A 15,602-nucleotide genomic window follows, 5' to 3' on the forward strand; every position below is an offset into this window, starting at 1 on the left:
ACTGTTATGAATTCAGGGGGTTGCGTATCTCTTGATACAAGTTTCAATCTAAGCAGGAGGGAACTCCCTAAGTATCTGACAGTAACTAATGCTAATGTGAGGCGGAGGAGGACAAGATAAACTCTTATACTCTCTTCCCAACTTTTCTTCTATTTCTGCAAGAACTAATATGACTGTCACCTTCTCTACTCATAAGAAGAGAAGAGGATCTATTAGCTGCAGCTGATTAGCACTCCAAAGACGGTTATTTCTTCTTCGTGTTTCAAAACAGAGATTCACTTTTTAAACTATATGTGATAGAAGAGTGACGGGTTGTCAAAACCCTCTACTTAAAATGAAGAAGCTGCTGCTGAATGGATAATAGGTTAAGAGAGAAGTACTTACATTTGGGGGCTCAAGTCAGATATCTAGATAATTCAGCTATTTCCGTTGTAACTAACATGCATTACAGATGTAAGACTGCAATTTTCAGTGAACCTCTATTATTTGTGTCTTTTATGAATACCGATATCTGAATGCCGATATTCACGTCATGTAACTCATTACCGCTGACTGACTGGCAAAAGTAAATTCATATAAATAAATGTATCTTCAAGCAATTTCCAGTAGAAGAGTAACTGACATCATGTCATAGGTATAGCAATATGCTAGAGACTGGAGAAAGACTCCTAACCAAAAAAGTAGTGAATACCTTTCTGGAACAGACGTCCAAGAAGGCGGGGGGGTGCGGGGGGAGACAAGACCTAAAAGAAAGATTTTGGAGTTTATGAAAGAAATTACATGGTGAAGGTGTTTGCAATACATAAGATTGAACTTGATGGCCAGAAGATTTCAGTAAGCCCTACCATGTATGTTCATCTTGTCATTCAAAATGTAATAAACCTAAGAAAGATTAGACACAAATGACAAACGATTCACCCCAAAATTTCTGTTTGTGCTTCCCCCCCCCCCCCCAAATGGTATTTGCTATAAATTATGTATCAGGTATTTGGCAGAAGACAGCTGCAGAGAAGGTTCTTCAAAGCCTCAAATTATAGTCAAATGGAAGTAATCTGTTTTCTTTGTTACTTGCAATCCAAGCAAATCTCCTAACTCCATGATCATTTTATTTCCACCAATAGTCTGAAAAGCTAACAATCAAAACATAAGAGCCTCATACAAACAGTGAAAGGATCCACCTAGACCCAACTAGTTACCAGTATTTGAAAATCTGGTAGATGTGTCTACTAGCACAATAAGGGCACTAGCTAGAAATCTGTATTGAAGAGATGAAACAGCTTCATATGGTTTAAAATGGCTGCTCTTAATTAATCTGAGTTTATAATTGTGCTGATTTGGGGTTAATTTAATATAGTGAGATCTAAACCACTCCAATGTATTCTGCTGCCAGTATCTGTCAGATAGTTGAGCAGAGCACTAGACACGTCATCTTTCTGTTCTTTATAGATTCTTTCCCTTTCCTGCTTGCATTTCATTTTTTCATCTTTTTTCTATTGCCCTTCTGTTTTTCTGCTTTTATGATGTTCATCATAGCTATAAATAAATAAACAAAGCACAATACTCACTGATTGCTATTTTATATGCTAAAATTCTAAGATACAGTATTTCAGAGACAGAAAAAAAAGTCTGATCTCCAGGACAGTACTTGTTCTATTTCTGGAATAACCACCAATAGCAAAAAATCACATTACAATAACAAAAGCCACATTTTCTCCAACGATGGTGAAGAAAGAAATATTCAAACTCTTCCTAATAAAAAGTTTTCTTAAACTCCTTTAGCCTTCTATTACATTGCTGAAGAGATTTTGTACAAATTCTCCGAGGAGTACTTGTCTTTCTAGAGAAAGTACACACAGACCAGAAAAAAGAATCACACTGGTTCACCTTCATCTTTGAACACAAAAGATCCCAAAAGTTTCTTGACATTTTCACCTCTTCTTTTCTCTAACTATAGAAGAAAATTACTGTTGCCCTCTCTGGCCTCTCAGCCTTTTTCGTCAACAGTGGGATCTCCTGCAGAAAAGACGGCTGCAGTTTTTAACATATTCATTAGATTTCATGATTAACAGGCCTGGCGATTTTTAACTGAAGTGGTCACTGCTGCTCAGCTTCTCAAGCTTGACATCCAAGGCTTGCCCAACTATTAACTATAACCTATCAGGTTTGGATCCTCTCCCAGGGGAGAACACATCCGCACAGCTCTCCAGCGTGGCAATGTACATACCGGTTGACACTGCTTCTCTAAATATATCTAAAACAGCAGGGTCAGAAAATAATTTTGTGACCGTATCCAACCGAGGAAGAAAGAAACCATATGAAACCATGTAAAATATACTTCAAAAGAGATCAACAGTGTAACTTCAGAGCTCAAGGAGAGTTTAAAGTGGATGAGGACCTGAGCTGGCCCTCTAAGTAACTGCAATCCTTCCCCAAGTCCTCCCTTTTCCAAGGGGCAGTCATTCTTGGATACACTACTGGGAAGCTTAGGAAAGCTTAAGAAACTCTGGAACAACCAAAACAATATGATGGTGATAGTATTTTCAGTTCCAACCATGGATGACATCTGGAAGCCAAGTGATAAAGGCTGTACACAGTGAAATTCTATCTCTATAAGAAGCAGTAGCTAGTAGGTCAAAAACATCATTTGAAGATGATGATGTCTTCATATGTTTGTAATGAGCAAAAGCCCTGAAAGCAGACTCTGATTTCAGGTTTGCGGTTAAGCAAACCTCTAAACTATGCAGATGCAAAACAAAGACATTTTGGAAAACGTGTGGTGCTTAGTTGCTGGCTGGGGTCAAACCATGACAAACCCATAATTTAAATACTGGTTTTTTGCTTTCTGTTTTGTCCATTATAAATGTTGTATGTTCAGACCTTGATTTTGTTTCAGAGCCTTGTCTCTGGACTTTCTGGCTTTTCAAATAAAGACTCTGGCTCATAACATCTCAGAAGTTCACTTGGATTCAGATCAAAATGACAAAAATTTACCAAGTCTGAGAGTGAAAACAAACTCTCAAAAAAATTAATAGACTCTTTGTAGCAGTATTAAAAATTGAATTCCTTGGCCTCCGATAGTGTTGTTTTGATATGTCACACGCTGTTACATCAGTCATGTTCTGTTACATTAATATGTTGAGATGAATCACAGTAATACCACAGCAGCCAAGAAGTGTCAAACACCAATACCTTGACATTAAGTGAGAAACAGCCCTTATGTATGCTTAGACCTTTGACTCACCATCTTATATTCCACAAAAACACATAATCCAAGTTCTGTGCACTTACTGGAAGTAGAAAATGAAGTATTTTTCCCTTCAGATAGATTTTGCTTTAAGTAAAAGAACTGTAGAAGTTGAAATACTGTAAGGCTTCATCTTCTCAGACTATCACCTTCCCATTTTAAAGACAGGTATTTTAATTTATTCACCCTGTTGTCATGACAAACCTAGTCATTGAAGTCTGTAAGAAGGAACGATGGAAAGTCACTGAGAAAATGCAAGCATGTTTTGTTTCCGTGATGTAACACAGAGGTAACAAAACCATAACAGTATGGAATTCTTTATTTTTCCTAATGGACTATCAGCAACAGCTAAAGCAGAGAATAAATTATTTGAAATAACATGCTCAAATTTAGGTGACAACAGTATCTGTAAATTTTAACACCGAGTCAGGTCACTGATCGAGCTCTAACTTCTTTTCAAATATCCTCAAAAAACACCCTCCCAAACAAACAAGTGGTTTTGTTGGTTTTTTTTTTTAAATAGACTGCCAAAGCAGACAGACTTGTGATTAAATTCAGTGACTACTGTCACTTTCAATACCTAGCAACTCTGCTAAACACAATGGTTCCTGATATTACAACAATCTTATGTGCTGTACTGACACCACTTCTAATTTAAATAACGTCTAACAGAAAGTCTTCATTTGGTCAGTTTATCAGATGATTCACATCTGTAGTCAAACCACCTCTTCATTTTCCTTTAGAGGATGAATACATTCATCTGTATTTTTATTGCTTTTTCTGGTAGACCTGAAGCACAATTTCCCTCTACCCAATTTACATACGCAGCCATGTAGATACTATCCTCCTTTTGTAGCACGTCTTCCAGGAAACAGACCAGTAAGGAGTGAACAGCAAAGACTGTGTGACAGCAACTTCATGGACTCTTTAAATTATTCCACTGCAAGTGTTAACCTCACATTGCATTTACATTTGGAAAGTCAGTCCTCTTGAACTTACTCCAAGCATTATACAGGCTCGGAGGGCTAGATTTAATAAGAACAACTTGGTCAGAGTAGCTTAAATTTATACAAGTACAAAGGGAAGTCGTTAGAGATGCAGTTCACATAAAAGCCATGCATTTATGCATTTCGATTCTGCCCCTTTTTCTACTTTGGCAGAAGAACATGAGGAGAAGAAAAAAAGAAGATCAAAAGCTATGGAAGTTTTGCAAGAAGCCAAGTTAGTTCATAAGACCACAGAACAAAGTAATGTTATTTCCTAAGCTGATGTGGCTGTAAGTGTCTTAAATATGCCTTGAGCTTGCCGGAGGCGAACAACTACTGCAGACCATCCTACTTCTCGTCTACTTTTTGTTCATTCATTAGGAGAAGTTTTCCATGTCACATCTTACCTACCTCAGTCTTCCTCCTGCTCTGAAAACACTTTAGTTATTTCGAGAGTACATCTGCAAAATGTGCTCTCACTGACACACTCACTCACCTCATACACGTGTACGCACACATACACGTGGATATGCACCTTTTTTGTATAAAAATGGTTTTTGTTTAATCTTTCCTTAAAAACAGTGTTGTTATGATATCCTTTGCCTGCAGATTTGCTATGCTTAACAGAATTACCAGCTGTCAGTAAATTCATGTGCTGTTCATAAATCTAACTGAATTTTTTGGACAGCTGCTCATCTGGGCATAAACACATTCATTCTAATAGCTACATTAGCTCTACAAGTTTATTTGTTTGGTTGTGGTTTTTTAACTTTCACTCAGTATAATTACTTCTGACACTCTCCCATCAAATAAGTTTTTGTGTGTTGAGAGTTTTCTTGCTTTTATTTGTTTTAAGCCAATCAACTACATTTTTTTTCATAGCAGATGCTGTAACATGATGGACAGTCTGTCATAAACAGATGGACTTGGTCTAAATCCATCCTCAAAAAAAATCCCATCAAGAATGAAGAGCTGGTCTCCTGGGAGTATCAGTCAATACTCAGCACACCTTCCCTGATGTTTAGTCAGCGCAACTCCTGGGCGAATTTTGAACAAGCGACTATGGGTATGTCAATAATAAAGGGAAACAGTAGCAGTATTTTACCCAAAATACCGCAGTCTGCTTACCTTCATGCATAAGCTATCCATATTATGGGATACTGATACGGTAACAGATACAGCATGGAGACAGAGGTAGGATAATATGGGAGGGAGAGAGCAGGTGGAGATTGGGTTTGGATCACAACTGCTATAGTCAGAGAATAATTCAGTAAATGATCATGGAGCCAGTGAGACTTGTCTGTCTCACATACCTATGAATCCAAAGCCAGCAAGAAATGGTAATCTATATTCAGCATAGAAGACATTCTTCTCAGCGCTAAGGGGAATGGGGCAAATTTCAGTTCTATTGACTCACAAGTGTTTGAGTGATCTTCTGAAGCAGACTGCCTTTCACTTCTTCCTGAGGGCCGCTATCTTTCATATTCACCAGACCAAGAATGACTACCTGGTATCATCATTGGCAGAAAGCATAATTAACTACTGGCCACAGTATAGTTAAACAACTTGCTATTTGTTTTGTCTGAAAATTCACTGATTTTTGATTTCTTGAGATTCTAGCAACTTGACCATAAAGCACCCATGTATTTGTTCATTTCTTTGGATTTATGGGTTCCCTGAGCATCTATGAATCAGATCTGATGTGCTTCAACATAAGCATCCAAAATAAATTCCTGTGTATTCAAGTGTGGTTAATTTCTCTGTGACAATTTATCCACTTCTATTTATCCACTTCTATAAAACATAGTACAAGTTCATAAAGTAGAAACATTATCATTATTAATGATTATGTCAATCAGACTGCAGAGTGGTTAGGAACATCTGGTTTGGTACATCTTCCACTTAAACTAGACTGGACGAAAGGATGAGGGGGGAAAAGATGCAGAACACAAATGAAATTTTTGAAGGATGAAGGTTGGTTCACACTTCTGTGAGCCATTATTACTTGCTTCAATTTCACTACAGAAGCATACATAGGTTAAAGAAAAATGAAAGTGGGGAAGTAGAAAAAGGAAGAGGGCAGTGAAACGGATAAAAGAAAGGGAGAAGTGAATAATAGGGAAGGATGGAAGACTGGAAGCAGAAAGTGCTATGAGACGAAGGTGGCAGAACAAAGCCAAGGATTATTCATCACTTCTATTGCCTTGAGGTGATATGGGCCAAGTACAGAGAAGTGCAGACAGCATCCTGCAGATCAGACTGTATTTGCAGGTCCTCAGTATACAGCTTTCCTAATAAGAAGTGGCATATGAAGTTTTACACAATCACCAACAATTTTCAAATTCTGACAGAACTGATCCACTAAATGAGATTCCCTACTTCCCTAAAGATGTCAGTAACCTGCATAAAAACTCGTAGCATGCTAATCTGTTTGTCAACACCGGCACTCTATTTCTTACAATGCTTTTACTAAAACTAACCATGTTCCACTAGATCACGTGAACTAACCACAGTTGAACAAAAAGGCCCAATTGTTTAATACATATTCGTGATTTGATCCAGATAAAACCACTAGTCATGCTAAGGGTAGAGACTGTGGTGCAGCAATAGTCATTTTTTGCATAATTGACCTCTTTGGCCCTTATAAACAAACAATGGCAGATGAATGACTACTGTAACCTAAAACAATATGAAAGACCACATTCTTTTTAAATCTCAATACAAGGCAAAATAGCATTACGTAACTCTTCTACATCAAAATTCAGACATGATGAACCAACCTGCCTCTGAACGTCACTGTTCTTTGAGAGCTGAAAACATTCTAAAGGAGAAAAAGGAGAATAAAAAGAAGAATGGAAAAACCCACCTGTTTTCTGCAGACTTAAGATGTAGAAAAGAGCTCTGCAAATTGCTTGCATAAAGCCAACCAGACAACTGTACTGTAAGAGCATTCCTCAGGTATTTCACAGACATTATCTGAAAGAAATGGCACAGAAAAGAGCAAGTGGATTTTCCATTATTCCAATGCATTTACCATGTTCTGATGGACTGTTGTGATAAGGAAAGGAGGCACAAATCAATTTGGACTTTACATTCCATTTAATTGCATATACATCGTAGTATTTTGAGGCTTTCTGTGCAATCTGTAAGCTGCCATCAGCACAATAAAGCTGCTTGTATCAGTTGCACCACCATAACCAGTTTCTCTAGGAAAGACGTATCTTTGTGTCTGGGAATCAGAATAGAATTTTTGGTTGAAGATTGCTGGGGCTTGAATCAAGATCCACTAGACATTATAATTAAAGCCTTTTTTTCTAGTCTGTCAGAATGAAATGGCTTAAAGCAAGCAGAAATTTTCCCATATACTTCCTCTTGTTAATACAGAAATGAAGTAAATACACTGCATCAGAGCAGAATGAATTTTACAGTATTTCAGGATTGCCTGCCACTGTAGCTATGCTTTGTTTTACTCTCCAGGAAGCAGAGCAATACAGAATCTCCTGTTTACCAGTGAGGGACCTGGCAGCCATCTGCACAGTTCCAGAACAGAGCATGACTCATACATGAGAGGGATACATTATTCATGAGATCTTCCAGGGTTGCTTCCATTCTCTTGTGTAAGAGGTGAAAAGTTGTGTCAGCAAGGGGGGCTGCTCAGTAAATTGAGTTCTGTGTAAAGAGGCATGTTAGCAGAGATGTGGGTCCTTAGATATGGATCCTAACAACCCCAGGGGACTCAGAAATCCAACAGCACGCAATGCTCAGCTCCATGGAGTAGCAGGTTGCTTAAAGAATTGTCATCTTTTGCTGCAAGGTATTCCTAGAGCACTCCTTATCATCTGTGTGTTTGAGGTATAAGTATCCTGGGAGTCTTGATGGTATTTTACGGTGTTTGTGGAGTCAAGAAGACTCATTACTGATACTGCAGATTGCTGAAAATTTAAAATGAAATTTAAGAGGCAGGCAGAAGTGAGAATCATGCTGTCTGTTTCTAGTCACTTTTTTAGGTCTCTCCACAGGATAAAATGCAAAATAGAATGACTATGTTCCAAAAATATGAGTTATTCATACATGGTAAAAGACGTAGTGAATTCAAAAAGCCACAGAAGGAAGTTCTGGAAAGCCTCCTTGCCTCTTCACTTGGGGAACGAGAGAAGTGGGGATAGAAAATATTGTCACTAAAATAACTGCCATTTCTTCTAGAAGTAGCTTTAGCTTTTGTGGACACCTGTCTCTTCCCTAATGACACCAGCTACCCACCATGCTTTCCAGGACTGTGGCAGAGGTGAAGTAGCAGTAATTATTTTGCTGTTGTCAGCCCATAGTCTCATAATTCCTTGTGGAAACTGGCGTTTCATGTTCAACTACAGAGAACACAATTTTCTAACTATCATCAGCTCACAAATCTTCTTCAGTAGAAGAACCTTTCCCAAAGTTCCACCATGGCAGTACTCTTAAAATATCCCTGGGTGACTGATTTTATCAAGTCTAATCATCTTGGATAAGACAGCTGAGATTTCTATTTGCTTATTTCTGGACTACAATTTGCTCAGGCGTGAGCTTTCAATACCAGGGAAGACTGCGTATAAGGGCATTGTGTTGACTGCAAAAGCTTGGTGCTTGGTGTTTAAATCACCTTTTTCAGGACAATTTTCAACTTTGCCAGGGAGACTCCCTAATCAGTGATCCACATAATTACTTTTCCATGTAGACTGAACTTGAGAACTGTTCACTAATGCTCCAAATACACGGATATCAGTGGTAAAAAATCCACAATCACAGATACTGCCAGATGCAAAATTTTCCAGTGAGTTTTGTTTGGACATAGTGGCGTAAAATACGCAGGAATATAATCAGAAGACTCCTCTGCAATGGAGAAGAAATATTGGTGGGAGCTGCTACGGTGCTTAATTTCTACTGGGGACTTAAAATTGATGACACCAACACACCCCCAAATGAGTGTTCTGATCACTGGAGTATTGGTTGTTCTTGCTTCAGTGTTTTCCAATGAAAGGAAAATTTTCTCACAAGCATAACCTATAGAAAGTAAAATACTAAAATAATTCCAGGAGAAAAAAGTATAAATATAATAAAAACAGCAACAAATAATCTAAAACCTCCAAGTCAGGTTTTTTTTCCCTGGACAGATAATTTCAAAATGTCACCAGCTCCCTTTGCTGAGCCCCGGAGACAGAATGGTCAATCTGAGAGGCCAAAGTGGCAGGCCAACAACACACTACGTTTTTCATTTTAGGTCACTGCTTCTGAAAAACCAAACACATTTTTACGCAGATATGAAAGAACATGAAAATGTTAAAAGCTTTATGAGAGATATGTCTTTTTTATATATGTTTTTTTCTTACTTAACATCTCAGTAAAAGAAGAGCAACTATACAAAACAGTGGTAGACTTTTCAGTTCTGCTAAAACACCCGATGATTATATTTGTCCATTTTTATTGCCCAAATAACTCATTCAACCCTGTGGCCAGTATTCATTTTTATCTGTACCTAAATAAGATTTTAATTTGAGAAATAAAAGCCTCTACCTTGGATTGTTAATGCTGTGCAAGATTATCAACTGTGATCAATTTTTTCATATGTGATAGGGACCTCACACCATATATTAGTCAACGCTCAGTCTGAGACCATTTACATGTTTGATGTAGTATCCAGATTAAATGATGGTACTTTTAAGACTTCAAATATTCTAATATTCCCCAATTCACAGGTATTGAGACAAAGAACACAGAAAGTGTGTACTCCTCTCGAGGAATAAAAACACATTAGCTCCGGTCACAAAAACAGTAGAGAAAGTAGTGTATCACTGTACCTAAGCTGATAAACTATACCTCACAAGGCTTCAAGTTCTCTATGCAAGCTCAGGGATATCAGCATTACAAGCTAAAAACACCCAAAGCAACCTGCCTAAAGGCACCTGTAATGTTCTGTACCCAAAGATCCCAACTGTACTCAAATCTGCTGAGTCCAAGCCTAACAATTAAAATAACACAATTCTTCTGTATGAATTCTGTTCTTTGCACACATGAACTAATCACGACGGGAGTCCGACACAATCATTACTTCTTTGGCAATATGAAACTTTGGTGACACAGGTTGAAGCTTCAGCAGAACTATTATTTAAGCTTATTGGCTTGGTCTTCTAGCTTTTATGTGTGCAAAGTAATAATACAATGTCATCAAGTGCAGTTCTAATATGCCTTGCAATTATGGCACCAAGCTCTAATTACACTGTTATTGTTATTTTTTATGATGAGAACTTTTTTTTTTTTTAGTTCAAGGGAATAGGAAACCACACAGAAAAGCATGGTTGTGAATTTTAATTGCTGAGCCTTAATCACAAAAAATAGTGAGAAAGGGAATTAGCCAAATACAGTGTAGCAGAAAAAATTACTCATATCTATGCAGTTTGCCATAATGACATCTGGGACTGTCAAAACTGGCAGCTGAGACTCTACAGGATGAAACTTTGAAAAGTATGTACATTGTGAACTTGAGCTAAGTTTAACAAATCTTCCGCACTTCTAATTCTCGAAGTCTTTGCAGTAGGTTGTAAGACAAAATAAACCCATCCAAACCAGGTTAGAACTTCAGCTGATCAAAGTCCCCACTCCACTGACTTCAATGTATAATATAAAGCAAGTAAAGATTCAGTCCCAACTATTAAACATGGGCTTTACCAAATAATGTTGGCCTGAATTTGAGATTCAAGATGGGAAGTAGCTGAGAGACTGTGGTATTCCTAGAAGAAAATACATTTATACAAGAAATGGTTCCCTTTGCCGGAGTTTTAATTCATTCGATAATGCTTTTTAAAAGCATTTTCATTTTTCTATTTTTAATGTGGTGAGCTGCTTTCTGTGAACACCAAAACCTGAATTTAATTGTAGTTACAGAAATGTAAGTCTGCATCCGCTATTTCTATGCAGCATGTCACTTCATATTTTTTCCCTGTTCTATACTGAACTATACCTAAATTAATTTTAGGACTGTGCACATTTTTTAACAACATTTTAAAACCTTAGCAGCTGACAACAGTAATTTAATTTCATTTATCACATCTTATAAAAATGTTAGAGAAAATTTAATTCAAAGTCCATTTCCTGCAAACTGTATCATTTACTTTTCTCACAAGGATGTTTTTTAGGAGCAATCTCCTTGGTACTGTTAAGAACTTCCTGTTTCCAGAGAATTCTCTGTAATTCTGAGCAGATTACAAAATTCACAGGAGGGGGGAGGCGGGGGCAAAACCAAAAAACACACCCCACAGTAAAAAGGAGGAGGAAACAATAAAAAAGAAGCCAAAAAGGCATCAAGTCAGGCATTACAGAAATGACTATAGTTCCTGTGAGGGAGATGTTCTCCAGATGGTTTAGTACTGAAGGCAATACACTACTATTTAGATGTATTTTATGCTTCTTCAAGAAAAGAAATCCAGTGTTGCCTCCCATTTCTGCATTGCCTGTTTCCCAAGTGTATTGCTCCACGAGTAGTGCTCTCAACTTAGGATACATACATAATTGGCCCTGCCTCTCTCACGCTTGCTTGCATTCTTCTTCCATACAGCACATTACCTTCATAACTTCCAAACATTTACTGACTCATCAAACATGTTGTCAAGCCTCATAAGTCTCACTAGAAGTAAACTATTTCCTTAGTACTCATTCGATCTTTATTGCATGAACTGTTTTTTTTTTTCTTTTCTTTAATGAGCTGAATTTGGAGACACAGATATTCTTGCTATTGTAGTATACTTTATTTCTCTAATACATTTTATAGGTAAGAGGCGATTAACTGCTGGAACAGTTCTATGTAAACCTCCTAAGATTTTGCAAACAAGTGTTAGTATAACCACAATATCCAGGACAAAAATGCCTTAAGGAATATTTTTCGTTAATTGTTTCACAAAAGGCCAGGATAATTTTTTTTCTGATTTTATACTGTAAAAGAAAAAAAAAAAAAAAGACTTACGCATCCAAGTATTCTTTACTATTAAAGTCATAAAAAGTTATGGGTGTTTTGTTAGTAGTTTGACCCCTTTCAAAGATTAGGAAGTAATGAATTTTTCATTAAATTTCTTTTTATCATCCTATAGTATGTTAACAGAGAAAATATTTTTACTTTCTTGTCCTGTCAAACATTCTATACATGAAAAACAAATATAGGTAAAAGAGACAACCTGGGAGGCCAGAGATGAGACAATAGTACTTGCTGGTGAAGCCGAGTTGCAGATCTTTATCTGGGCTGCTGCTAGCTAGAGTTTATCCTCTGTATCTTGAATACTTTAGTCTTCCTTACTGTATTTTCCATACATATATTCATTACAACTATTTCACTGTGAAAAAGTCACTGCTGCTGAAGTCTTCTGTCTCTAGGAGACAGTGCAATTTATTACATACAATCTTTCCTAATGCTTAAAGTTTACTCATGAGACAAACTGCAGTCTTGATGCAAGCTGGTACACAACCCTAAAATGAAATCTATTTTCAGCTGCTTATATGAGGGATGAATTGAAATCCAGGTGTACTAAAGTGCAGCTAAAGAAAGTTTGCTGGGCAAAATGATCAAATGATTTCTTTTTATTCCTTCTAGATAACTTTCCTGATACACTATTTCTAACCCAACTTGGTCCTATATTTTTTTTTTTACTTCTGGCTCTTAGGAATAGTGTATCCTATAATAATAAAAAATATATTAAGCTGGATTCATATCTACTTTGAGCTTTTATTTCATCTTCTGCATTTCTTTTGCTTCTTCATTGTGCAAATTTAAGGGTAAGCCAAACGCTTAAAGTTTCAAAGATGTTAGTCATATAATTATATATCAGAACATGACAGAAATCACATGAAGATCAGACGAAAACCTCAAAAGAACTCAACTGAAAGAACACAGTTTCCAAACTTGGCAGTATTTTACACTACAAGACAGTACATTAATAATATGTCACGGGTGAAGTGCAGGTGAAGAATTTAGATTGGAGGGTTAATAACATCATTTCCACATCATATTAGGCAACCTCGGCCAACTTCAGCTGTGCTTGTACAGCCACAAGAGGTCAAGTATTTTAGTTTTTACAAATAATGAAACACACCCCAAACACTGCTCTTTCTTCCTCTACATGGGAAATTCATAAATGAAAGGATGAAGTATTTCTTATGGCTAACCAGGATAGTGTGAAAATACAAAATTGTATCAAATACCTCACCTTCTCTTTTCTCAGAGCCAATATACTACCTTCCAAGTAAAGGTCTTTGCATCTAAAGACATATCTCCTTGGACTACAAGGGATTAGGAAAAATAGAATCTGCCCTGTGCTACATCTTTCAAAGACTCCAGAGAAGGTCTGAAAATATTTTGCAATGTGATTATTGTAAAATAGGCCACAAAGGGGCACCTTCCAAACAGAGAAACTGATTTCAGTACAATGTGGGGGTGGGCTTCCTTTCCAGTGTGATGATACTTCGCTGAGAAGGACAAGGCTTTGAAGAACTGGACTTAGTTCTGCGATCCTTGTATAGTTTCTGTGCTCTTCAGGGGCCAGTCCTTCTGATCCTGTGGGTAAGGCAACAGCATGGGAGACCAGACACCTTACCTCCTGTCTAACCTCTGCCACACAACCATCACCTGAAAACTCATCTTTCTGTGCTGCAGCCCCCCCATCTGGAGAATGGGAATAAGGTTAACTAATTTACTATATAAAATGCCACATTACCAAACAATTACATCAAAATCTCAAAAGCAAATAAAACTAATCTCATAGCTAACTTCTGTATTACTGCTTTTAGCCTGGTGATTAGAGCCTGCAGGGTTAGAATGGGAATTGTTCTAGCTCGCTTCTCTAGAGACAACAGTGAGCTCTAGCCATGCTGTTACTAATTTCCAGATATTTACACTGCATTTCTAAAAAAAAAAAAAAAAAAAAAAAAAAAGAAGCATGTAGTAAGCGCCTGGGCTTCAATGGACCACAGTCAAATTTCAAGCTCTATGAATCTCAGCACAATTTCTACCTACTTTAATTCAAAATGATTTTATTAGGTCAGTGGAATTCCAGTCATTTACATCAACTAAAAATGCTGAGGGACAAAACTGGAAAGAGCTGCAAGGACCTTCAGTAAGCACACAGACACAGCAAGCCACACATGTTACATGGCCTCACTGCATTTTGACAAGACGTTAAGTTCAGTCATTTTAACATACTTACCAGGTCTCTACTAAGCAACTGTAGTAAAATAATGTGAAGGATCACATTAGAAATTGTTGGATAAAAAAGTAAATTGAAAGAGTCCCTTTCCATTAGCTCTGTTCTACCATGGTGCATGGAAGATGAACACAACATGAAATGCTAGATATAAAAAGTGGGGCATACGTAAAATAGTTCTTCAATCAAAACAAGCAAGCTATGCTGTTTCACTGAAAGTACTCCAGCAGTCATGGTGGGTTTTCCTGTTATCTGATGCCATAGCAACAATAATCCATTTTAAAAATTGTAGTAAGAAGGTAATATATTATCATGACAGCTGCGTTAAATGACTGCCTCTCCTGTGTTATGCTCTTGACTTTACACAACAATGTTAAGATGTTTTTTAACCAAGTTTTCAAGATGAAAATAACATGGTGTCAAAATATTTTTTCTAACCAATCAGCACTATTGAAAAACATCACTGAGCTTTGTGTTTCCATGACAACTAGCCTCAAATGTTACAAAACTGCACCAAATTTACTTACAAAGAAGGGTTCTTACAAGAAAAATTGGTTCATGCAACATACTATACCATACAAACTTACGTATGTAATGTGTGCTCACAACAAAAACTGTATTGGTGATGTTTAAGTTTTCTAGATTTACATTTCTTGTAGGAACTTTTCATATTTGGTAAGCGCATAATATATTTTATTTCTTCTCTGTTTTAATACAATGTAGATTTAGTTATGAATCATTGATTACAAAGTAGCTGCAAAACCTATAAACACAAGAATTTGAAACCATTACTTATCTCCGTAAGCAGGGGCAATTTTGGCCTGGATGGACAGCCATACAATTAGAAGAAAAAAATTATTATTCTATAGTTTCCCTGTGTTTTTCCCCTGGGTATTTGCACCACCATCAACAGCTGAGAAACTCAACTTCATTGCTTCTTCTAAAGACAGCTCATCTTGTGATTCCAATGATTCATGGTTAAGGAAAATAATCCCCTTAATATACTGGCAGAGATGCCTTATCAAACATGGTCTGCTATGGGATTAACGATTTGTTATCAAATCTAAAATCACTCAGATTAGTGGCATATTGTGATTAGTGGAATAAACATCATCAGAGTATTATAAACCAAAACCTAAATTTCATTCATAGTGG

The 15,602-nt window shown here is 37.0% G+C and overlaps 1 protein-coding gene across 1 annotated transcript in view; it reads right to left on the reverse strand.

The window, feature by feature from the left end:
- Positions 1 to 15,602, reverse strand: part of LOC127019787 (uncharacterized) — a 239,319-nt gene that overhangs the window by 59,487 nt on the left and 164,230 nt on the right. Inside the window, exons 4-5 of the mRNA XM_050902015.1 lie at positions 7,097 to 7,206; positions 692 to 743 (exon numbers count right to left, since the gene is read on the reverse strand). Of these exons, the coding sequence (XP_050757972.1) occupies positions 692 to 743; positions 7,097 to 7,206 (162 nt within the window). The remainder of the gene's footprint in view (positions 1 to 691; positions 744 to 7,096; positions 7,207 to 15,602) is intronic.

Source organism: Gymnogyps californianus, chromosome 9, assembly GCF_018139145.2.
Source record: "Gymnogyps californianus isolate 813 chromosome 9, ASM1813914v2, whole genome shotgun sequence".
Taxonomy (NCBI): Eukaryota; Metazoa; Chordata; class Aves; order Accipitriformes; family Cathartidae; genus Gymnogyps; species Gymnogyps californianus.